A 25281-nucleotide genomic window follows, 5' to 3' on the forward strand; every position below is an offset into this window, starting at 1 on the left:
CCTTCTTTCCATAGATACATTACCCACTTCAGTTTAGTGCAAGTGAGTATAAAAACTGAGACCCTTTATTAAGACCTAGGAATGCTCCTGAGATTACTCCTGTGTATAGCTGCCCTGAATTCAATAACTTGTGAGGTGCCGTTATTCTACCACTTGAAACCAAACACTGGTTAAAATGCCTTCTACCCTTGAAAGGCACAGCTACACAAATTTTTGTGTAATTTTGTAAAAAAAATGGAAAAAAAATAGATAAATTACTGAAATTCCATTCACTCACCATAATTTCAACCATGAGGTCTCTTCTCTTCTTAAAAAAACGATGTTTTTAAAACCGGTGATTTCTATGCAGTGATCAGTCCACATGTCAGAACTGCAGAAATGGTCTTAACTTTCAGCCAGCTACAGGATAGTGGCAATAGTCAGTTAGTAAAACACCTAAACAAATGCTGATTTTGCAAATATTCAGCTTAGCTGCTGGCTGGGGTTAAACCACAACATGTATTTAAATACCAGGTATTAGTGGCCGTATTTTGGCTGTTAGGTGTGTTTCAGTAAACTATTGTGCAGATGCTTTATCCAAGTCCATCCCCACCCTCCAATATATAGAAACTAATGGGTTTAGGATGGCAGCCCTGAGAGGGTTGCTTCTCTCCTGATAGAAGTTTTTCCTGTTTAACTGAAATCACATTATAAGCACGTAGACTTGCACTGATGCAGAATGTGAATATGGATGTTTATTCAAGGTCGAGTGGCACATTTTAGTGCACATTTGAAAATTAGCTTCTATAATTGTCTCACTAAACCTGGTTCACCTTTCACCTGCCATTCGGCCATGCTGGGTATGCTAGTGGTCTCCTGCATTTGCATCCCAAAGAAATCAAGCTTTGCACCAGATCTTGACAACCCCAAGGCTCTTCTTCCAAATGGCCTCTACTCTAGGAATTTCAGGCATGAACTCCTTCCTGGCTTTCTTACAGCAAAATTAAACTGATGGCTGTTGGTAGGAAGTGCTCCAAGGAGGAAGAGTGTCTCTGCTTTGCCGAATATCTAGTGCAAGAGGGACAGGAGTATCAGTGGGGAGGATCCTGGGCTGTAAAGGTCACTATTGTCACCTACCTCTTTTGGGTTTACACATGTCTTCATACCCCTGTTTGCTTGGATTTCAATAATATCAGCAATGCCTAAGTCCAATTTTCTATAATTATTACATTCCATTTTAAATACATTTTTTTTTCTAAGTGCTAACAGGACCTTGTGGCTTGTGGTCTCATGAGATATATTTCATCTTTTATGCTTTGCTGTAGGCATCAATCCATCTTGCTTCCCATCCTTGGCAATACCACGTGCACGTCCCACCTCATCTGTCTGTACCTCACAGAAAATGCACTCACTGGGACTCAGTAGGTGGAGGTGTTCATGCAGACATGTCAGGTCCCCCCTCCTCAGCCCTCCATATTCCCCCAAACATCTCTGTTCTTTGGACAAGGCACTGAAAACTTCAGAATTTTTATTGGAAATTGCAAGTGCAACAGTAAATCACAGTATAATGTTAATGGAAATAAAGAAAGAAGTTGGGTGTGAGAAATGCTATCCCTAGGTGAATATCCTTCTGACCTGAAGAGGTTGATATCATGTTGGAATAACCTTTCCAGCAAGGCTCAATTATGGATAAGCTTCACATTGCCCTTGCTACTATGAAAGGACAGCACTTCTTCAGTAGAAAGAGGAAAATTGAGCACTGCTCTTGTCTCTAATAGAATTAGTCAGCCTGCCTTTGCAGCTGCTGAAGTAGGAAATCCAGTGTTAAAAAGGAGCAGCTGAACTGAAAAAGAAAGAATTTAGCATTAGAGTTCAAGACCAAAGGCATTCTCATCAACATATAATCTTGGACTGTAAGACGTCACACATGAACATCTTCAACAGGATTATCATTTCCTATGTGCACTCAGCCAGCTCCTCTCTGCCACCTCAGCCAAAATTAAACAGTGATTTTTCCATACCGAAGCTGGGAGAAATCAACAGACTTTGTGCCAAAATGGGCACAAACCTACAAAGGAATTCAGATCTAAAAGGCTTCTCTAAGGAATCAGATTTAAAGGTCTCTAAGGAACCTGTTCAGACTTTCTCAAGCCACTGGGAAGTGTCCCATCCATTTCACCTGGCTTCAGATCAGACCCCAGAAAAGCCAGAACTGAACAGGACGCCCTGGGAAGAGGCCCTGAACTCAGGACCCCACTTGGAGCCAGTCAGTAGACCTCACAAGCCCTGTTGCTGGCAGGTATCAGAGGGCAACCATCCCTCAAAGGCTGTATGACCAGTGATGTAATTTCACATCCCTCCATCCAACTTGTGTGCAGAGCTACAGTGGGAGTCAGATGTTGCTGCCTGCAAGGCAGGGAGACAACACAATGATGAACATAAATCAGCCTCATTCCACTCAAATAAGCACAGCTCCTTTGCCTTACCCTCCCAATGGCATTTCTGCAAAATCAAAACCTTCTGACACTGTTCAGCTCCCAGAGAAGCAGCTACATGTAAAATGTAAACATCAATGCTATATAACCTATCCATCTGCATGGTTAGGACCAAAGAGAAGGGGAAAAACAAAGCAAAGAGCTGGCTGGGAAGATATGCCCTTGCACTAGCACTCCAGTGTCTCACAAAGCGGGTGTTTTCCTCTGGAGATAATTTAAGGCTCTCCAAAAGCACTGGGAATCTGTAAGAAGAGAGCAAGGTAGCCCCAAATTGCTGTAGCCATTCCTTTCATTACCTTCCTTACTGTGGGCAAGGACGAGAACCTTCATTCTCTCTCACATGAAGAGGAAAGCAAGGTGATTTTTAAAGACCACTGGAGTGACTCGGCCCAATTGCTCCAACGGCAGCGATGGCACCTGAAACATGCTCGAGATTGCTGTCATGACCTGGTGCTTTGCTCTGAGCCACATGCTTGCAAATAATAAAGCCATTTTTTCTCCCTACTGAAGGGCTTGTTTGAAAGGGGATTAATTCCAGCCTGGTGACACAGCTTCTTCTGTTTTCAGTATTAATGATTTTCTTTCTGTGGAGCCATATCACTGCCGGTGTCTCAGCTGGTTCACAGTTCACACCCCCTCCAGCCCAGAAGTGGTGATGGTCAGATAAATGACCACCTCGGTGTGCCAGAAAGCAGCTCCCCTGCTTTGGTAAATATGTGGGGTTAAAAGTGTCCTGTTCATCACTCATCACCCAGTAAACAGCTTTAGCAATGTGCCTTTGCTGCCTGGCTGGTGTACGGAACTATGCACGTTCTCTCATTCCCTGTGAAGTTCCTGCATGCCCAATACCTCATCCAGTTTCATCTCATTGAACATCTCATCCAGCTGCTCATTCCAGCAGAAGACATTACTGTATGAATCCTGATTGCTCATCGCTACATCCCTGGCCTTGTCTGGGGCTGAGTCTCCTGCCTGCATTCCCAGGAGCCTGGAGAGCATTTCCTCCACTGCTTTTTGCTCTACTGAGGTGAACCTCCAGGCGTGTCTTTCCCACCAGGGGGACATACTGCCCCTCATGGGTCTTCTCAGCAGAAAAAAATGATAGAAATGTTGTTATCAGCCTCCTATGAGTAGCTCAGCAGCTCCAGCAGCTAGCCCAAGAACTTGAGCGAGGAGGTTTGGTGGATCTGAGTCAGGACATGGCACTGGGAGAGAGACCAAGTTCCTTTCCTTGCAAAGGTATGCCCCAAAGCACAATGCTGTGCTCCCTCACCCAGCTCCTCCTGCACGGTGTAGGGAAATGAAATTTGCAGGAGTGTGTTGCCCTCCTCATGGGCGAGCAGGACAGCCCCTGCTTGACTGAAATTGTTCATTTCCCATCAGATGAACTGGTGGTCCCTCATCATCCTTTTGTGCCTGGGCCAAGTACACACATTCAAAAGTCATCCGGTGGCAGTAGGGGTCTGACCTAACTGATATCTCACTGGTGGGCTTAGGATCCCCTTTGTTAGGCATTGGAGGGACAGCTATGTAGAGGAATGAAGGCAGGTTAATTAACATTGATAAAATACAGCTGTGGGCTGGCTTCAGGGGCGGTGGGTTGGCTGATGTGGGTAAGGTGCAGCTGTGGCTGGTTCCTGCTAAGTAGTGAAATAGCTGTAAGGGGTTTGGAAGAGGAGCAGCTGATGAAGAGAGACCTGGAAGAAGCAGAGGGAGGAGAAAGAGTGTGCCCTGGGTGAGGAGAGACAAGAAGACAGCAGAGGGACTGGCCTGAGGAGAATGAAGAAACACAAACAGTAGATGAGCTGTAAGACCTTGTGGGGGGTTGGTGGCCGTGCTGGGGTGAGGCATGGGAACTACTTACTGAGGTTAACTTGGTATGTGATGGTAAAAGACCTTGTTGCAGCCAGCTGGTTTTGAGAGTGCTGTGACACAGCTATACAGAATATTTTTTTCTGTAGATTGCTGTCACCAGTCTCTGCAACATCCCCTGCCCAGGGCTCTTTGTCCTGTTACCTAACACCAAACTGCAGAAGGGATGTTTCAGTCTGTGGTCCTGCCAAAGAGGGGAGGTAGCACAGTGGAGAGACAGGGGCCACATCCATCCCAGTCTGGAGCCCAGCAGAGACCAAGGCATATCGAGTGGTGTGCACACAGCTGGTAATCTGCCCTGCTGCCCAGGGCTCCTAAAATCAGTTGTGGCTGTTCCATACCAGCTTCCAGAGGTGTGAGGAGGCCTTCTGTCTTCAAAACCTCCTGTTTGCTGGCACTCCACTCCCTCCTTATCATCCCAGATGTCTCTAGACACTTGAAGTCCCTTTTTTCTGCCCAGTACCAGCCTGTGGGACATACTTGCTCATGTCCCCTGAAAGAGTTTCTTCAGGTGGTTACTTTTCTCAACTGTTGTTCACCCTCTGGCTTGCAGATACCACAGAGCACGTCTGAAATCAGTCTCAGCTGGAGGTTTGAAATGTCACAGAGACATTTTCTGAGGGAATCAGGGACAAAGTCATGCAGCACCCACTCCCATCAGCAGTGGTGGAGCTGTGCCCTGTGAGAGTGATTTCCCATCTCTGCAAGTTTTGCACATGGGTGCTGCTGTGTGTGCGAGGAACTGCTAACTCCACTGAGCAGGAATTACTACCTGTAATTATACTAGAAAGAAGTACTTCCTCCATCAGCAGACAGCTTTTCTGTAGTGGGAGATAGAAACGTAAGCAAAAGTGCAATATATCTTCCCTGACAGTGTTTTTGCAGCAAGCATCCTGCTACTGTAAGAACCTCATCTCTGAATTGAAAGGGAACAAAGGCTCGGAGAGTACCCTGTGATAAAATTTGTATCCTGTTCCAGAAATGGTCAGATCCTGGCCTTGTGCTGTTTTCTGGTGGAGGAGAGAAGTGTGGACAATTAACTTAGTGTCATTAGGATGCTTTTGATAATGCCTGTATCTTTTTTTATTGCCACCAGCACTTGTCCGGGACAAGGATCCCTGTTGTGCTAGGTACTCTACAAATCAAAGCTAACACCTTGGAACTGATAAGAAAAATGCACGAGCCTCTCCTGAAGGGCTTACAGAAGTGAGAAGAGACAGAGAGGGAGTGGAAGGAGACAGTGGGGGACGGTCACCAAGGCAGACAGTTGCTTTAGGCCTCTGGCTGCATAGCTATCATGAAGTCATTTAGCCTTGAGCAAATAATGAAATCAGTTGTTCATGAATATTTTAGCGGAATATTTTCTGAAAGGATGTATTTCAATCATGAAGCGTGTATTAGCCCAGTGGGGCTGAGAGATGAAAGAGAGAAGGGGGAGGAGGTGAGGAGAGCAAGCAAGCTCTGAAATAATTATCAAATCCCTCCCACGTGAACGGCTTCCTGCTGAAATCTTCTCATGGACAAACGCAACAGAGATACCAGACCAGGACAGGCTTTGTGCCTCGCTAGTGCGGCATGCCTGTAGATCCACCGTTGCACTGTGGAAGATGTTTAAGCATCCACACAGTTTCTCTCTCTGCATCAAGACTTTCATGCTGCTCCCTTGCTACCACCTCTGGATGTGGCCCATCCTCTCCCATACCCTCTCGTGTAAAGCTGATGCCAGGTGAATAAGAGGGGTCTGTTGCTCCTCATGCCCCCTCACCACATGGTAAGAATCACTCTGAGCAAGTCCTGAGGACTTGGACTCCAGGGGCAGGCTGGATCTCCTTCGCTACTGTGCTCTTACTCAGGAATCATCGAATTGTTTCAGTTGGAAAAGACCTTTGAGATCACCAAGTCCAACCATTAACCCAGCACCTGTGTCCCCAAGCACCACATGTACGTGGTTTTTGAACACCTCCAGGGATGGTGATTCCACCACCTCCCTGGGCAGCCTGTCCCAGTGCTTGGCCACCGCTTCCATGAAGAAGTTTTTCCTAATACCCAACCTAAACCTGCCCTGGTGCAACTTGAGGCTGTTTCCTCCTGTCCTGTCACTTGTTATCTGGGAGAAGAGACTGACAGACACCCCCTGCCCACAGCCCCTGTCAGGCAGCTGCAGAGAGCAATAATGTCTCCCCTGAGCCCCCTCCTCTCTAGGCTGCCCGCCCCCCATCAGACAGGTGCCCCAGCCCCATCTCCCATCCCTGGACACACTCCAGCCCTTCACTCCCTCCGTCAGCGAGGTGCCCACCCTGGAGGAAGGTCCTAACAACGGCTGGGCATTGCTGGGCCCTCTGTCTGTCCCAAGCTGGATGAGCTCTTGGGAAAACCCTGACAGGAGCAAACTACAGAAACACGGCCCGTGACCTGTCAGATCCCAAGGCACAGTGGTTCCTGGCCTGCCCCGGGCTGAGGTGAAGCCCAGGGTGACCCCGTTGCCCGGGGCGGGCAGGGGGCACAGGCCCGTGTGCTGTCGGCAGCCCAGCGGATGGATGGCAGCTCCTGCTGGAGTAGCGGCATGCTGATCCCCGCTGGGTTTTGCAGGAAAAGCAAAGGCAGGCGTATAGCCTTCCTCTGCATGCCTGGGTGCAAGGAGTCCTGGACACAAGGCAGCCAAACTAAAGGGACTTGCACGTGAAAGGGACTTTCTCGGTAGCGGCTGTCATCCTGCCAGATGACCAGGGTAGCACACCCCCGTACCTTAACGGGAAGGGTCTGGAGAGCAAGAAGAAAAGTCCTTTCAAATCAAAGGGAGGCAGCTCTGACTCCTGAAGTTTGCATTTCGCAGGAGTCCTCCTCTGTTCAACCAGGGTGTCCTGCTGAGGCTTTTATCTATCTTCACAGGAAAAGTGTGGCATATGGGTTGCGTCCCCCCGCAGTGAACGTGTTTGTGCATTCCCTGCCTCGCCACAGCAGCCCCGCGTGGTGCAGGATGTGCAGCAGGGACACGCACACAGACACACCGCTCTCCCACGGGCAAGGACCTGCTGCCGGCTGTTGAGGCTTGACCTGCCTGCTGCCAGACAAGCCGGCTGGCTGGGGAGGGCAGCTTTTGGGTTTAATTTTTCATTGCTTCTGGCAGACACAGCAACACCAGTGAAATCACAGGGAGCAAGGTACTGGCTATATGTATGCAACACAATAAAGGAGAGGGAAAGAGAAAAGCAGACTTTGTGTTCTTGTTTGTACACTCTGGAGTAATTTGATATAAAAAAAACTTGGCCAGGTTGTTGATGACCCCTCAGAGCCACTAAGAAGGATCCTTATTAGCAATCTCTGCTCTCCCTGTTGGACAATGAGGACTTATATTTGTATGCTAATGGGTTTCCACTGAGGAGGAGCCCTACCCCTGTGAGGCAGTTTGTTAACGGGAGAAGAGACCTTTGGGATGGCCTCTTCCTTCCACCAGTTAGCATCAAAGCAGCAAATATTCTGACCAGGGGCCCCGTGAATTGAAAATAAAACAGTCCCGGCATGCCAATGTAAGAATTGCTGCATCTCTGCTCCATCCTGCTCCTTTCTCTTAGCATGGCAATAGGAGATCTGGGAAGCAAGCCTGCAGCAAGAAAATATATTACAGGGTGGTTACTGCAGGCGTTAGGAAGATGCTGCAAGAAGAGAGAGTACCAAAGCCAGAGAATCCTTGGGGAAACATGTCTCAAGCCAGTTTGCTTTCTTCCCGAGGGCAGGAATACAAGCTGACTTAGGCACGATGAAGGCACGTTAGCAGGATGTTCTTGCCTTCATGGAGGTGAAACCAGCAGCTCTGTGCTGTGAGACCTGCACTTACTCTTTTGCTTAAGATGCTGCAGGTATGGGGTCTTGCTTGTCTTTCTGTGATGCCAGCAGACAAACTGGGTTGGGAGGGGCTGTTACTGGTGCTCGGACAGGTAACTCAGCAGCAGCTTTTCTGGAGAGCTCTCCTGATCTATCACCAACTTAATGTCCTGCTCACAGTGCAGCAGCAGAATGAGCAAAGCCTTTCCAGCTCGCTCTGGCTGCTGCTGGGCTCCTTCCAGCTGCCCGCCCCTGGGAAGGTAGTGCTGATGCCTTCTATACACCCACGCCCCAGCTCGGCAGAGAGCTTTTTCCCTGCTGAAACAGTGTAAGAACACAGCATACCGCACCTTCCACCCTTCAGACAGCCTGCACCCGTTTAAAAGGATGGAGAGAACGTCCACAAATGACAAAAGCAGGGTTGCTGTTTAGATAGAAGACAGAGGGTGAACCAGGAGCTGAGGAGCAGCAGGAGGAGCAGAAATGACTAACAAGGGTAAGAAGTCTCCAGGGAAGAGCAAAGGCTGAGATAAAGCCCACACACCAAGCCCTGCACCACTGAAATGCAGGACTGGCTGCAGGTGAAGGAGGGAGGACTTTTGTACACAAGGGATTAGGGGCTGGTATGTGCTGGTGTGACAGCACTGCAAGGTGTTACTGCTGGAGAACATGGAGTTCTTGCCTTGCAGATGCTGAGTCATAAGAAAGACAGAGCAGTCATTTCAGGGTGTTGACAGCTTGATACAAGGTTAGACCTTCCATTTCCGTGCCAACAGCAATGGTGACAAATACAAATTAATTGGTCCAGGTCAGCTGATGAACTTTCCCTGTAGTGAAAAATGAGATCTTGTTGAGTTCCTCCTCTACTGAGTATGGGGTTGAATCAAGAGATGAGCACGTCCTTCAGTTTCTCAGCCTGTGCAGAGGTGTTGCTGCCATTAGTAGATGCTGGTGGGTGACTGGGTAGGATGCCTGTCTTACAGCACTCCTTATTCATTCTTTCCCCATCCAAGGATGGGTTTAGGGGTTAGGCATGGAGGATGGAGAATCTCTTCTCTGTACTTCAGGGATCACACCACCTAATGTGGTTTCCAGGTCTCCCCCAGAGTATGAGCAGCATAGCCAGGAATTATTTTCTTAGTGTCTCCCTTCTAGGCTAGGTGTTTTCCAAGGTACCAAAGGCAGCTTCAGGTTTGCATCCAGCAACAGGCACAAAATACCCCATAGGGAGGATCACTACTCCATACTCCACAGGAGTTTGTTCACTCAAAGCCACTCCAGCCCCAACAAGAGAAACAGCTTCCTCAGAAGGGTCATACTTATGAAGCAGCAGCACATGTTCATTACTGAAAATCAATTAAAAATTGACTGCATAATGACCAATATTGGAGCCAAATGAGAATTTATGCACCAAGTTTTGCTGATTTGCTAAGAATGTGTGTGCATATATATATACATGCACAGACACAGATGTTTAATATGCATTTCAGAAAGGAGTTGTTTTGAGAAATTTCTTGTCTCAAAAGGTTTTCAAAACCATTTTGAAAAGGCAGGAGCATCCTGCATCAATACATTTTCAAGCAGAACAAAACCAATCCTTTTTATCAATTGGAACAAAATTCTTCATCTGAAAAGTTCAGTTAATGTGTATCTATAGAAAAAAAAAACAACAAAGAAAAGCAAAGTGGAATATTTTAAAACTGTCTATATGAAATTGTTAAATTAATTTCCGTGATTTTTTAAAAAAAATCTAGTATCACACACTTGTCTTCATCATATTTTTTTACGCTTGTTTTCTGCCCTTGGTCAGAAATGTATGGAGACAACAGTCCCTTATGCTCTTCTCCAACATTTTTCAGGGCATCAAACAAACAAACAAAAAGTATATACAATTAAATGAAATGTTTTTCTTAACCAAACTAAGACATTTTGGTTTACGTGGGGAGGAGATGTTAATCATTTCAATTAGAAGAGAAAGGTAACACATCAGCTTTTTAAAATCAGTCACCTTAATGTGTGCTAGAAAGAGTTAATCTTGCTCAGAGCTATTCTCTGTCACTGCTCACAGGGGATCCCCGAGCTTTGAGACACCTGAAACAAGACTTCCGTGACAGCCCGCTGGGTCTGCTGCTGTCATCTGGGCTTGGAACCCAAGCCAGGAGGCAGGAGAATGCTGGCTATGAGAGCAGGGAGCTGCTGCTGGTGTCCAGGCGTGGTGGTGGGTAGAAAGAGAAGGGACTGAAGCTTGGATCCTGCTTTTTTTCCCCTGCCACAAGTGACTGGGCTCTGTGGGGCCATGCCTGGCACTTCCAGCTTGCCCTTGGGAAGGAAGACCATCAGCAGTTTGCAGGAATTGAATTCAGGGCTCGCTGCTGTTTAGCTGTCTTACAGCTCTGTCATGTGCAAGGGCATCCCTGATGCAATCAATAGCAAATGATGGCCATAGGCATTTCCTTGCTGGTACCATGCATGCATAACCCATACCCTAGGGTAATTTACAGCTTGTGTTCATTTTCTGTGGCCTTTGTGGATGTCTGTCTGCCTGTCCATTTGCCCATCAGCCTTCATTGAGAACTTTTCAATCCATTGGCCAATTTTGCTCATCAGGCAAATAAAGCAGCAGGTCTCCCGTAGATGATGAAGTCCATTTGTTGTCCATATAAGCTGGTGGTGAGGGCAAGGAGGGGGATGCTCAGCCCATCCCATCCCTCATGCTGGACAGCTCTCTTCCACCATCCAAGCTGCACAGACACACAAACTATCTGGCATTCCTGCAAGCAGGGGGGTCCCTTCAGCATTTCTCACTGTGTCAGATGTACCCGTCTAACAGCAGACCCCAAATTAATTCAGTCACTTTCCTCTTGGAGCTCCTAAATGAAACTCCTAGCCTCTTTTCAAAAACAAAGCCTTTCTTTGCAGAGAACAACAGCCTTGTCCATACCCTGGCAGTTAACTTATTGCAGAGCTGGCCGACGCAAAAAGCTCTGGGAGTGTAAACAGATTTGCCTCTTAAAGCAATATGATTAAACCGGCAATTGTTCTGTGTTAGCACTCTGAATCCTTTGTGAGTTAGTTAGATTTCTTTCTGATTGATGTTAAAATAAAATAAAAATAAAAATTTAGTGGCATCGGGATACCTTTCAGAATGAGTTTGCTGCAGCTTCTGCCTTTCCTTGCAGGATCACCCCAATTCTCTCTTCCTGCCTCCGTTTCCCTGTTTTTACACAAAGGTGGTTTGGCTGATTTAAAAATCTGAATAAAACCTGGGCATTATCCTTTAATTTAAATCAAACCAAGGGACCATAGTGAAGAATGGAGGGGTTGGAGATGCATGGGTTAATGCCAGCAAGTGATCCAGGCTCCATGCAGCAGCAAGTCCTGTCTGCTCATCTGTAGCACTCCCCACCACAAGCAAGACTAGACTTCCAAGTCTCCTTGATATCAAGCCTTACCATCTACCTACTGAGATGCAAATCCTCATCTACCACAGGTCACACAGCCCCACTGAGCTGCCCTTGATGGGCATTTAGTCCTAGGGCTGAAATAGCAATTTCCAATGAGAAATATGTAAAAGACACTGATAGCTCGCCAGAGGATTCTGCAAACTGAGAGACGCTGTAATTTTGAGCTTTATTCTGTAGCCACATTGGATCAACATGAATCCTTCCAGCATCTCCAGAGAACTGAGAACCTGGTCTATTGGCATTGACAGGAAATTTTGTTTCAGTTTGGCTTCATTCCTGGCCACATGTAAATCAAAAGCAACTCCCTAATATTTTATTTAGACGGGGCTCTAAGTGGGGTATATTCCCACTTAAGTTCTTCTCCTTGCAAGAGTGCTGCAGGTTCATCAGGCTTTTAATTACTTGCTGTTATCTCCAGTTATAAAACAAATCCACTAAACTTTCTGGTGTACTGAAGAGGTGATGTGTTTAAAAGACACAAAGCCTGTCACTCTGCTTGGCCCCCAAGATTTTTTCTGTTGGATTAAATATGTTGGGAATCCCAGAAAATCTTTCTTCCAGCATGTGCTTGTCAGACATTTTCCTGATATCCCACTCACCACAATCCACAGAGCACGTCAGAGAAGCAGGTTTCTCCCTCTGTATTAATCACCCTTCCAGTCATGTGGTCCTTTGTGGCCTGCTAAAGCCAGTTGCATCACTTATGTTACCTCTCCAGGAGAGGGGGGGAAAAGGGCATTAAGGTTTAAAGAGAACAAAGAAGTCACCCAGGAAAAAAATACAGTTTTGGGGTTTTGTTCCTAGTTTTGTCATTTTTGTGGGCTTCGAGGAAATAGAAGGAATGGAAAGGGGCACAGAGGTCTCACATGGAAGAGGTAATCTTCATCATTTAATCTTTGGTGGACGTACCTGAAGTAAACTATCGAAAAGTTGAGTTCATTTGAAGTAAACATACTCCTTGAAGGAAGAGGATTAAGTTACCTCAATTCATTGTTGGATGCTTCAGAGTCCGCAGTGCCTGATAATTTCTTACCATACTCATTAACATATCAAATGACGAAATGTTTCTCAAAAATGCCTTGTGTTGGGTCACCTGCCTAGAAAGATCCCACCACATCATTGGTGGGGATTAGAGGAATTCCAGAGTTTGCAGGCTGGTCTCACAAATGGTACCCCAAGGAGAATCCTCCAGAGACACTTCCATATAACTGATGTGGTAGCCACCCCACGTGCTGGGAAAAAACACTGCCCTAAAAACTGGGCTCTGCCGACAGCAGATCAGAAAGAGCTATTCTGAATGTCCTCTACACATGCAATTGGGAGTAGGTAAAGAGCAGTGTAACACAGATTACATGTAGAACCATCATGGCTGATGGTAATACAAAGTTGAGAAAGCTACTGGTATCAACAAACAAGAGTGAATCTTACCTCAGGAATTTTTAATCTGATCTCAAAAATCATTAATGGCCTATCAGATAGGGGATTGTGTAATTCACTTAAACCCCAGAGATTTAGTTTCAATTCAAAAAGGGGCACCTGCAGGTGAGAAAATGGAGAGTTCAGAACTGGTGGAACTCATTCTGTGATCAAATCTCTTCCTGTCAGGAGGAGAAACTACCCCAGAGACACTTTCAAACCTACATGACTGTGACCCTCTTTTCCCATTCTTGTCCTCCCCGAAATGTGGCTCAGGGTGCCCAAGGCAGAAACCCCTATCACCTCCCTGTCCCGCCACCCTTCTCTTGTCTGTTCCCAGAGTGGAAGGTGGAGGTCCAGGGCTGGACTTTCTGGCAGTACTGGGCAGCATCTCCTACCCTTTCCCCTGCTGTGTGACTCATGTTGGAGGGAAGAGAGTCCAGGGCCACTGCAGTGAATGTAAAGTAACTGCTGACATGGTCTTCCTCCCATCACAAATGAGGAAGAAGACCAGAGGCAGACAGAAGGAACCAGAGCAAAACAAAGGCAGGTCACACCAAATGGCAGAGAGCCTCACCATGTTCCTCGCACTTGGTCCTGTGGACATTTTGAATTGCAACAATACCACACAATGGCCTGCTCATCCACCCCAAGAGACAGAAAACTGTGCCCCCAACTTGGAGGTGGGGATTGATGCCACTCCTCCACAAGACACATACCCACATGGCTTGGTGGGGTCATATGGCCATCCTCATGGACAGAAAAGGCCCCAACAGTGGGGTCTGAGATCCACAGTTACCCAGGTTAAGACCACACACTGCACCTTGATAGAAATGGAGTTGGAGGGTCACGGAGCAGTACTGTTGGATGTGGACAGAGGGAATCCACTCTCTATACCAACCTATCCACAGCAGGTCCTTCAACAAAGCCCTAACAAAGTCATCACAGGGCTTTAAAAGCCCTGGTTTTGCCTGTGAAAGAGAGGAATTTCTCCAGGCATATTTGTGTATAAACAAATTGGCTGTTGAATAACACCTTGCACAACTTTGTACAGCTTCAAGTCTTCACAGCATCACAGAATGGTTGAGGTTGGAAATGACCTCTGGAGGTCATCTAGACCATCCTCCCTGCTCAAGCAGGGTGAGATAGAGCAGGTTTCTCAGGTCCATGTCCAGTGGTGTTTTGAATATCTCCAAGAATTGAGACTCCACAGCCTCTTGGTGACCTCTGTTGCTGACTGTGCACCAGATGCAACATGAAGAGACTGTGACATTCCCAAAATGCAGACTCATCTGCGGCACTGTCCAGTCAGTCCCAATACAGATCAGGACACCACGGGCAAATGGTTCCTTGTGATGTCCCCTGAGCTGTGGGCAACTTCTTGCCACTCATGAATTACAATCTGAAAAATAAGAATCACTTCCAGATTTCCCTTCCTGAGTAATGCTCACTTTTAAACTGTGTCTTCAAACAAAGGAAGAAACCAACAGCCAAATAAAGGAACCCCTTGGGACTGAATTGGTCACTAATAATTGGTTGATAAACTTAGTGATACCAGGTAGCTGCATCCAGCCTCTAGGCAGATCATGTGTATGTCTGTGTGTGTGGACACAAACCCCTGTCAGCTGCATGTAAGTCTGTGCAGGCACACGTCTGTGTGTGTGCAAACTGGGCTTCACTGCTTGTCACCTTTCCCACATTTTCTTCATCACAAAAAGGCAACGTCTGCTTATGGCCTAGAGGCAAAGTGGAGGGGGGAACTCATCTTCTTTATCGTAAACATCCAAATTCCTGTATATGCCAGGAAAACAGAATTGCCCTGATATCACAGGCTGAGGTCTCATTCTCTCAAGTGCAATCAAATGAACTGCTGTTGCTGTGGAGCTTATCTAAAAACATCTCTCTGCATTCTGCTCATTCAGGACTTTTATGCCTGCTGTTCTCATTATTACGCTCTTGTTTTTCCAAGTATCGAAATCTCACTCGGACATTTATAGTTTTATCTGCACTTGAATACACAATCAAGCACCACAGGCAGCACCAGCCGGGGGCTGAATCATGTCCTCGCCTACGTCATATTTTCAAATTTCAGCAGAAAACATTGATACCAAGATGATCCAATGGCTGAAACCCAGATGCTATGAAAGTTGATCATGCAGGAGAGGCAGATTCATGCTGGTCTCCGTTTACACCCTCTTCTCCCCATTCACACTTTCTTCTCCTGAGCATTTCATGGGTTTCCAGGGATAAATATTGTTCCCAGTACATCCCCTTCCACTGATACAACATCATTAAATTTGGTGGCAGTAGGAATCCCATTATTCAGGCCACTTGTTTTCACGTGCCACAGGAGCTTGGTAGGTTTTTGTCAAGGCTGGCAGTTCATATGCAGGATAAGGGAGGTGATGCTCACAAAGAAGGAAATGCCACTTGGAGGGCTGGATGGAGAAAGGTTATGTTAAACTGCACATGGACTTGAAGTGCAATACCAAAGGCTCCTCCAGACACAGCATGGTCACCAGCCCGTCCTTTCTTGCCTGCCTTCACACAGGTGACTGTTCCTACCTCCACCGTGATGAGCCTGTGGTTTGTTTCACTGCCTTGCTGAGCAGTCGTGGTAAGGAAGGGGGCAAGGGAGGTCAGAGGGGATGCTGGTGGGCAGCAGTGTGAATCCAGTGCGGTGCACTCACATTGCATGGTGGTATGCTCTGGCCACTGAGGGCACAAGCCTGTTTCCTAGAATGTGGATTCATTATTGAAAGAAATCTTTCAGGGAAAGTTTTCACACTGGGTTTTGTTTTGTCACTGAGGTGCAGCGGAGCACTCAGGACATCTGGCAGAGCCTTGAGCAAAGCAGCAGCAGCTGCATATGACAGTTTATCCCCTCTCCATGTGTTAATGAAACACTGGTGACATCCCTGTATCATCCTTTTTTCACTCCTACCCAAGCACTCATAGTGTCTCAGCATTGCTCCAGGGGAAGTTCCACGTGGGCTAAGCATTTACTGTCTCACAGTCCTTATCAGTGATCCCAACTGGATCTCAGTGCTACCAGACAGTGAGATAGCAGGATATGGTCAAGATCTTATGCTTTTTATCTTCTAAATGCCCAGGGTGGGGTTGATCCCTCACTGAAAGACATCAATCCCAAACAAGTTATCTATCAACACTGAAGTGTGGATGGGAATTTCCTGAAGATGATCCAGTAATTGCTTTTGGACACTGAGGCCGAAGACTGAAGACTAGACCAGACTGGATGCCTTCCTTTGAAGAGGAAAAGAAATTTAAGCATCTGTAGAGATGAATTCCAGCACTGAGCCTAGGAGGTGTGTGTATCTGTTTAGAAGGGCTTGCATTTCAAGCGATGCCTGCTCCCCACTGCTCCCACAGTAAGCTCCAAACAGAGAATGTCTGCTTGAGACTCATGTCCTTTTCCTGGGCCAACTTCCCAGCAGAAATGATGGTAACCTCCAGAAGACAGAAACCTCTTTGGTACCTGAAAGGCAGGTTGCCACAGGCTGAAGTTTCTGTTATGCTATGGAAATTTGCAAACGACTGACAGAGCGAAGAACTTTGTCATTTATTTAGTTCATCATTTCTGCCTGCGGAGCTGCTTGATGGGACTCCATGGTCCCTCTCCTCAGGACTGACAACTCTTCTGCCATGTCCAACCCCTACGCCAGGTGTCTGCCAGCCCCATGCTTTACCCTGCTGCCTGGCACCTCTCTGCTATCATTCATGGTCCAGAGGCAAATCCAGAATTCACCTTTTCCCCCATCTGTATCTTTAGCAAAGACTCTGAAGTCTTTTTCTCACCATAGTGAAAATACATGGTGTAAGCCTGCATGTGGAAGATACTGCCCAGAAGTCTGAAATCAGCAGAAGTATATGTTGAGCAAGTTAAAAACAGTAGCCAGAGCTTTTGGCTAGAAGAAGGATAAGAGGATATACTGGAGCAGAGGCATTTTCTGTATAAGTTACTCTTCATTCTGTGGCTTTTTTTTTGCATGACACTTGAGGAGGAAGGCTCAGGGTCTGGCCAGTGGCTCCATGGAGCTTCTGCATCCCTGCTCCCTGCTGGCCATTTCCACCCATGAAAAGAAATCTTCCCATTACCGGACCAAAGGGATCAGGATACACTCTTCTTCTCCTACACGAAGCCATTCCTGCTTTCCAGCCTCAGGGAGATGAGGGAGGATTAATAATTGTGATCAATGTGTTTCTTGTTCTCAGATACAGCATACCAGAAGGTATTTTTTGAGTATGATATATGAACTACTGTGAGATGTAGCAGAATTTTTTGGCCTTGCAGCTGTGGAGGTACAGTATTCATCTTCTCTCAGCCTATAAAACATGCAGCCCAGAGACATGATGAATATGTTTTGCAGAAGCTGAAGTAGAAATTCCAGGGAAGTTCCTTGAAAGTGTTTCTCTACAAGACGACATTCATTTTGTTAGTTAAACAAACTAAGACAAACCTTTCAAATCTCCTTACCCCTTCTTCCCCTGCCCCTCCTCACTTTCTGGCGTACTTCCAAAGCCTCTAAAGAGGTGATTGACTGGGGGCTGGTATTTGCTCAAGCCCCTGTTTTCAGCTGTGGAGTACCTAGCCTTCATCACAACCTGTTCCAGAAGCTGGCAAGTTGATAGTCATATCTGGGCATCCAGAGGACACAGACCAAGGGAGAACCAAGAGGCAGGGGTAGTCCAGGGACACAAACCCTTAGCAAGAGAAGTATTTAATCTGACTGTGCAGTGAGGGGACTTCCCTGGTGCTGTGTGATGAATTATCCCACACTCATAATTCATCCCATGTCTTGCACTTGTCCCCTGCTCTGTTTATAAAACCTGTTGGTCCTGCTGCTGCCCAAAGACTGTATGAAATTGGTTCATCAATCATCTGGCTGCCATCCACAGTCTTGCCAGGGAAGAGAGGAAGTGAATGGATAGAAGTACCATGAAACTCCACAGATAATATAATTTTGATTAGGAAAAGTGCTTACTTCTGCAGCCACTTTTAAGCCCATTAGAATAGCTGTTTGTATTCTTTACTACTTAAATTAAGGCACTTAGTTTGAAAAGGCTGTAATGAATCAAGCCCTTTGCTAACAGGGCATTTGGATCTTCATTCTTGTACCTGGCTGCATTACCCTCCAGAGTCAAGCATGATGGGCTAGTTAATACCTGCTAAATATTCTGCCCAGCAATATTCGTATCTGGGGCTTTGCTTTTCAGAGCAAAGAAGTAACAAGAGCAAATACAGTTTTAGAGAGTCCCAGAGCTGAATCTGTGAAGAGGAGCTCACAGAAATCCATTTCCAGCTGGGTATGAATGGCTGGACATTGCATGTGGAGAAACACATTTGTACCATTTGGCACATCAGCCCCAGAGGCTTGACAAGGGCCCTGGTGGTGCACATTACCCCATTCCCCCCCGCCCCCCCCCCCCCCCAACTGAGCAGGAGCACCTGGGTGGATGCAGGGATCTGTAGTCTCAGGCAAGGCTTCTGCATAGAGCAGGGTGCCCGTGGCAGCCAGGGCTGCACAGAGCGTGCCCATCACAGGCACTGTGGGCATACAGCATGGGGCTGTTCAGTGAAGGCGGAGACAGCATCAGTCTAACACATCCTGCTTTGCAATGGTTTGCAGACTAGAACACCATAAATGTGACCTCATTTTTAACCAGAATTTGGTGGGGTATTTTCTTTATTCAATATTTTTATCTGAAATACTTCTTTTTCCCTCTAATGTGTCAAAAATGAAGACTGGATTTGTTTTGATGCCTGAGGTCCCGGTTTTGTGGCTGGCAACAATTACCAGGAAGGGTCCGCAACAGATGCCACTTTCTGTACTTGTACCTATTTTGGTTCTCGTGACTTGAATCACTGTGTCTGCTTGTCTGTCTGTGGTGTTTGATCATGGGCTTAGGTCGCCAGTCCTTCTATGTAGACAAATTTTATCTTTCAGCTAACAGTACCCGAGGTACTGACACTGTGAAGATAAGTGAACAGCCTGACCACTGTCTACATTGAGATATCTGGGTTTCTTTTTAGGTTTAATAACCATTGTCATCACATTTTCTACCACCTCAAGGAAAAACTGGTGAGACCGGGTCTGACTGGGCTCTCTAATCTACACAAGACAATTCTTGTCTTCATTTCCCACATAGAGTTTGCTAGAGCACAGGCATCCCTGGTGTGCAAGCCCCCAGACAGAGCATCACTTTTCTGTGTCAGGCATCAAATGGGCTGTGTCATAAGATGGGTACCAAAATTAAGGGACTTCCTCAAAGTGCACAGAGATGCCAAAGACCTGATCCTGTTTAAAACAATTCAGGAAAAACTGCTTATTAGTTGCCAGATGCTAACCTATTAAAATTGGCCTTATTTGCATTTTGTGTAGTAACTACTTTCCAGATCTGTTTAGCTTAAACCTGCAGAAATGCTGTAATTCGCGTTTAGTGACATTGGGGAGTAATGGAATGGTTTTGCTAATTAGGGAATAGCAACAGAGTTTTCTCAGTGATAAGCAAATCCTTTCAGACTACTCTTAACACTGATGGAAAATGGTTTCTGCGTTGATTATTTCTCCATCTCAGTGGAAACTTTTCTGAATGGAATAAAGGAGGAATAGAAGATCGTCCTTTCTGTGTGCCCATACCAATGCACTCGACATTCAGAATTCAATATAGGAGGGGTTTGATTTTGCTAAGTCACAAAACGTGCGTGAAGTTTAAAGAAAAAAAATAACCAACCCACACTCAGATTAGGTAATTTGTCGGAAACTAGAACTTCTATGAAAGTGCAGTCCTGTTCCTCAAGCAAAATCAAGTGATATTGTAATGACAGTAGCTGCAGAGTTCAGCAACTCTATGGCAGCACGTGACTAAGACAAGACATCTGGTTTTGGCTGGGCTGAATGTTTTAACAAAAAGCTGGATTAGCACCATAGGTCAAACCCTTTCACAAAGGTCAGGGCTGTCCTCAGAGAACTCATCAAGAAAAAAAGCTATTCTTTGTGAGCAGGTTTGTTGCTAGGTTGAAGATCCTATCAGAAAAAAGGCTATTAGTGCTTGACAAATCAGCCTTCTGAATCCCTTTGGGTCATGCAACACATCATTTTGGGTAGAGCCGACATCTTTTATTGAATCCAACCAAGACAAACTGTCAAATTTTCAGATTATGTGACATTTTGGTTAATGGTTTCTTTTCCTTTTGAGTTTCCATCTATTTTTAAGTGAAAAAGTACTGGTTTGAAACTGCTAAAAGTTTCATTTAAAAGAGGTCATCCCAAAATGTTGCAGAATTTTCCGTAACATAACGCAACATTTCAGAAATGTCAGATTGAAATGTTCCAGCTCTTTCAAAAATTTGCTCCATTTTGGGGCTTGAAACTGGTTACCTCGGTTTATCCAAAAGCTCAAATAGCTTCAGTGCTGTGCATTTACCTCCGCCTGACAAATCCAACCCAACTTCAGTGAATAGGAGCCTCTCTGTTTGAAGCCTTTTATTAATGCTGTGATGGGTAGCAGATGCTCAAAGAAAATCTTTGAGGAGAGCTAATGGCCAACTCTTTCTAAAGCTTTCTCTCCTTTCCTTGCCAACACTTTTAAGTGACCCTAACATATATGTCTATCATCCTCAAAGCCCCTGGCATTTTTTCAGAAAGGGCTTTTCTTTTGAGCGTTTGGCAGTCCTAGACAAGAATCTCACAAAATCCTTGGTCACCCTGCCGAGAGGCCTGGCCAGACACCCTCTGCAAAGTGAGTAGGATGCCTTCTCCATCTAAACTAAAGGACTTGACGCTAGGTGTAAACCTGGAAGCTGTTTATATGTTGCTGTTTTGAAATTATCATTTTCCTCCTGCCTGCAGCCTCGTTTCTCTCTCTTTTAGTATGTATTGTTTGACATTGTTTCTGCCTGCAACATTTATAAGGCATTGTGCTTAAAAAATTAGGTTGATGAATGAGAAGAGATGGTTCTCCTAATAGTCATTGACAGAAAGGCCAGAAGCCTTTTATTCAGTGTGTCATTTGGCTGCTGTAAATTGTTCTGAGTAGCAACATAGTAAAAAAAAAAGATGAAAACAGAGCAACAGATGACACTGAAGCAGAAGTGTCCCAGCAAATCAAGCATTTGTGAAGAAATACAATTAAAAGCATTATAAATTCTTCACTCGTAACAAGGGAACAAAGACTGTCTTAGAACTTATGGACCTCATATGCTTCTACAAGACCTTTCTGGTTGGTGACAGATCTGTTACTGCTTGCCAGGTCACCCTACTGATATCGCATCATGGCCTGTAAAAATGATGTCCTGCTTTCATCACGCTGTGAGACTGAGACCCACTGAAATGGCATTAGGTGGTCTTCTCAATGGGTGGATCAGTCCTGTCCAATTTTAACTTTCCTTTGCCTGTTTTGAGCAGTGATTTTGCTTTTGTCTTGGGTCCTGGGCTTGAAGGTGTCTAGAAGGGTGTATTAGAAGGACTGATATTTGAATACTTCTCAAACTCCAGATGTAGCTTTCTGCAGTGACCATCCCGTTGATGCCAGGTGACCATGGGATCATCACAGGAGACAATCCGCAGTCAGCTGCAATTCTGCTTCCTGTGTTCATTACTGACAGCTGTACTAACAAGCTGTAACTTTTTGAGGTTCATTGTGCTCAAGCCAAAATGCCTGACCAGTAACTCTGGGAAATTCGGCTGATCGGGTTGAATTCAAGGCACCTGCTTGGGTACTCAAAGCTACATCTAAGATGTGATACAATTACCAGAGCTTTGGATTAGTCTTCTGAGCTACTGGGAACCGTAGCAGAAGACACAAAAGCCACTTCTAATATCATCAAAATGGAAACTCTTCTTCCAGCTGACATATCCAACGGAATGCACCACCCCCAAGAGACAAGAGCATGGCTCTAACACCAGTGGCCCCACTTCAGAGTAGCACTTAAGCATGTGCATCACACATCTGATAATCAAGGGAACTGCCCTTGCTCATATGCGTAAGTGTTCATCTGAATCAAGGCTGAAACAGTGTCTACTAGCTCTGGTTTCCCAGGTGTTTGTCCTGCACTAAAGCTCAGGCCTAAGGTGGATGCGAGGTAACATGGTGTCTGGTCTCTCCGTGGTGGAGAACCTGGGCCAGTCATTCCGCCTAGTCAGAATGTGAAAAAGCACTGCTCTGGAAGGGAAAATTCAGCCCGTCTTGTCCTTGTCCAGGTAAGAATGGATCAACCATTTGAGCTGACTTGGAAGAATGTTTTTGTGCAAGTGACACTTTTAGAGGGCTTTTCCCTTTTCACCTTTCCCAGCCAGGCTGGAACCCAGCCACCTCACAGAAGGGGGATTGTAGCTGGGTCTGGAGGAGGCATGGCAGACCCTTGGCTCCCAGCCCATCTGTCCACCTCCTCAGGGGCAGCTGAGACATCTCAGGAGACATCGTGATGCATAGCATTAAATCCTAGGATATGTTAAATCTTAAAGGCACTTAAAAGTACTGCTTGAGATGCCATTGGTTCCATCATAGTCCAAATTGTGCAAGTAACCTCATTTGACTAAAAAAGTATCTGATTTCCAGCCAGTTTACTGTCACATCCCAGGATCATGTTTCAGCCAAGAAATGAGCATCGCATCTTCATTTCCAGGTGATACAAATAAATATATTGCATTGTTGTTGTTGTGTGTCTTGCAGACAAACAAAGCAGTAGCCAAGGGGGACTTCCATCATGCAAGCTCCAGCTCTCGGCGAGCACTCTTCCTGGCTGTCCTGTCCATCACAATTGGAACTGGCATCTACGTTGGGGTGGCTGTGGCTCTTATTGCCTATCTGTCCAAAAACAATCATTTATGAACCTCAGGAAAGAGGGAGAACCAGCTGCCCAGCACCTGCACTGCAGAACTCCCCAGCAGATCAGACTGCATGATTTTCCAAAAAGATCAAGAGACAAACACCTTCTGGGGGCAGGTACAGGATAAGATGGGCTTGTGCATTATTGTAGGGTGGAAAGCTGGCTGGGGTGGGGGTAGTTCCTCCATTTGTGATGCACAAGTCTTGCTTCTCTTCATGAACCCCCATACAAGAAAGAAAGAAGGAAAGAAAGAGATAAAGAGCAAAAGAGCGAAAGAAAGAAAGAGAGAGAGAAAAAAAGGAAACCGAGAAAGAAAAAAGAAAAAAAATACAAGGAAGGAAGCTGGGGGAGGTGTGGAGAGGGGTGCGTTGCCTTTGCCTTCTTTGCAATATGGTGTTTACAAGCAGCTGGCAAACTGAGCTGTTTCTTAATACCTTCTTGGTGACCTGAACTTTGCAGCCAGCATGAGCTTGTGCTTAGTTTGCTTGTTAAGCACGGCACTGAGATCTGGGAAAGCATGGACAGTGGCTGGTTCTCAGAAAGAGCAATATAACAACAGGAGGAAGAACATGTTTTCTTTTTTTTTTTTTGAGTGCAGGACTCATTTGTCTAAGAGTGAAGCAGAGACCACAGCGTAGAATGGTATTGCCTACTATTCTTGTGTGGGTAGGTTTCCATGGAAGGAGAAAAGGAAATAAAAAATATTTTTTCTTTCCTTTCCTTGTTTTTGGATTAAGATGTGACCCACAGGCCCACCCAATGCAGAACAGCTGAGGTTACTGCATGACGTGGCTCTGCAGACTGAGTGTGAGGTCAAAGTAGCATGAGAACCGTTGTAAAGTGAATTCCTCCATCCAGTCACATCATGGTAACGGCACATTCCTGTGGCATATCGCTCATCTGGGCTGCTCCGCCTTGCTGTGGAGACCTGCATAGCAGTCAGTGCTAGAAGCCCAGGGGTAAAAATGCAAACTGAAATACTAATCAATTTTAAATTAAAAATCATGGTAAAGCATGGGAATTAACCAGGGGAAGGAATGCTTCATACATTTCTGGGGTCCTGCTCATACATAGAGCAGTGAAGGAGACCACTCAGATTACAAGCTCACAGCTCATCTGTGGAACAGGGACACAGCACAGCCATGGGGAGACAAGCATGTCCCTCGACAAGCAGCGCAATGGTACGTTGTAAGGGACTCTAGCACTGTCCTTACTTCACTGACTGAAACGATACATTTTTTTCTTCTTTGCTCCTTCCCCGGAGTCAACATTTTACTTTTCTTTGTCTTACAGATGTACCATTTCATCCCACCAAGGGTGTATCAGCATAGATATATATGTATCTACATATATATATATACACAGAGCGAGAAACTGATCAAAACAATAAGCATTTTTTTGCCTTGTGTTTTACAAAAATAATTTCTTTACCAAGAATGTCATCAAAGACCTTTTTTTCCAACTCTGTATTGTGTGTCAGCTTTGTTCTGGGACCATTTTTTTCTCCTGTTTTGGGGTTCGCATTATTTTGGTTTTAATTTTACTTCTTTTATTTTACGGGGGAGGAGGACAAACACATACAAACCTATTTTTCTGCTAGTTATACAGTTTATTAAAACACATGGTATACAGCTGCTGATGCTCCGTGTGGCACTTTATTTGGATGGTTGTGAAGCATTAGACTAAGTGAAACTTGCCCCAGTACCCCAGGTTCAGCCAGCTGAAGGAGCACCCATATGGACCATCCCATACTGTACCTGGACCCAAAGGCCTGTTGCAATCACTGACAGTTCTTTTTTTTTTTTTTTTTTTTTGCATTGATTTGTTGGGCTTCAAACTAAGCCTGGAGACTAGCAACGTACTCCTAGACATCATTCATCCTCAGCCACTGCTAAAGCTGAGGGCCCAGTAAATGCAGGGAGGTTTGGCCAGGTTGCCCTATTAAGGTAAAGTCAATTTTGTGGTTCTTCCTCTTCAATGTTTTTTTCCCTAACACCTGCTATGGAAGCCCCTTCGCTTTGAAGCCAGGCAGTAGTAAGTGGGCAAGTGAGAGTCCCCACTCTGTATTTGCCCCAGTGGCCAGTATCTGGGTTTGGGGAGGTGAGGGACAAGGGCACAATCTGCTGCCTCCTTATTCCTCCAAGAGAATGCACAGGGTTTCCAGCTATGGGGCTGACAGCAGGCTCTCCAAAGCAGTGTGTTATGGCTTTAAAAACCAACCTGGGATGTGTGTTGCAGTCCCGCTTCACTTCCCCCTGGAGATGAGGTGGCTATGACTGCTTTGGTTCACATTTGCCCCATTTCAAAGTGTTCCTCCTGTTCTGGAAAAATGGGAAGTTTCTTTCTTGGTTGTTTTAAAGGGTGAAGAGTTGCTAGACCTATC

At 45.8% G+C, this 25281-nt stretch overlaps 1 protein-coding gene across 1 annotated transcript in view; it reads left to right on the top strand.

Annotated features, from left to right (window-relative positions):
* Positions 1-24488, top strand: part of SYNDIG1 (synapse differentiation inducing 1) — a 76432-nt gene extending 51944 nt beyond the window's left edge. Inside the window, exon 4 of the mRNA XM_055816694.1 lies at positions 22742-24488. Coding sequence (XP_055672669.1) covers positions 22742-22900 — 159 coding nt within the window. The 3' untranslated portion in view covers positions 22901-24488. The remainder of the gene's footprint in view (positions 1-22741) is intronic.
* Positions 24489-25281: the final 793 nt, after the last annotated feature.

This window comes from Falco peregrinus, chromosome 11 (assembly GCF_023634155.1).
Source record: "Falco peregrinus isolate bFalPer1 chromosome 11, bFalPer1.pri, whole genome shotgun sequence".
Classification (NCBI taxonomy): Eukaryota; Metazoa; Chordata; class Aves; order Falconiformes; family Falconidae; genus Falco; species Falco peregrinus.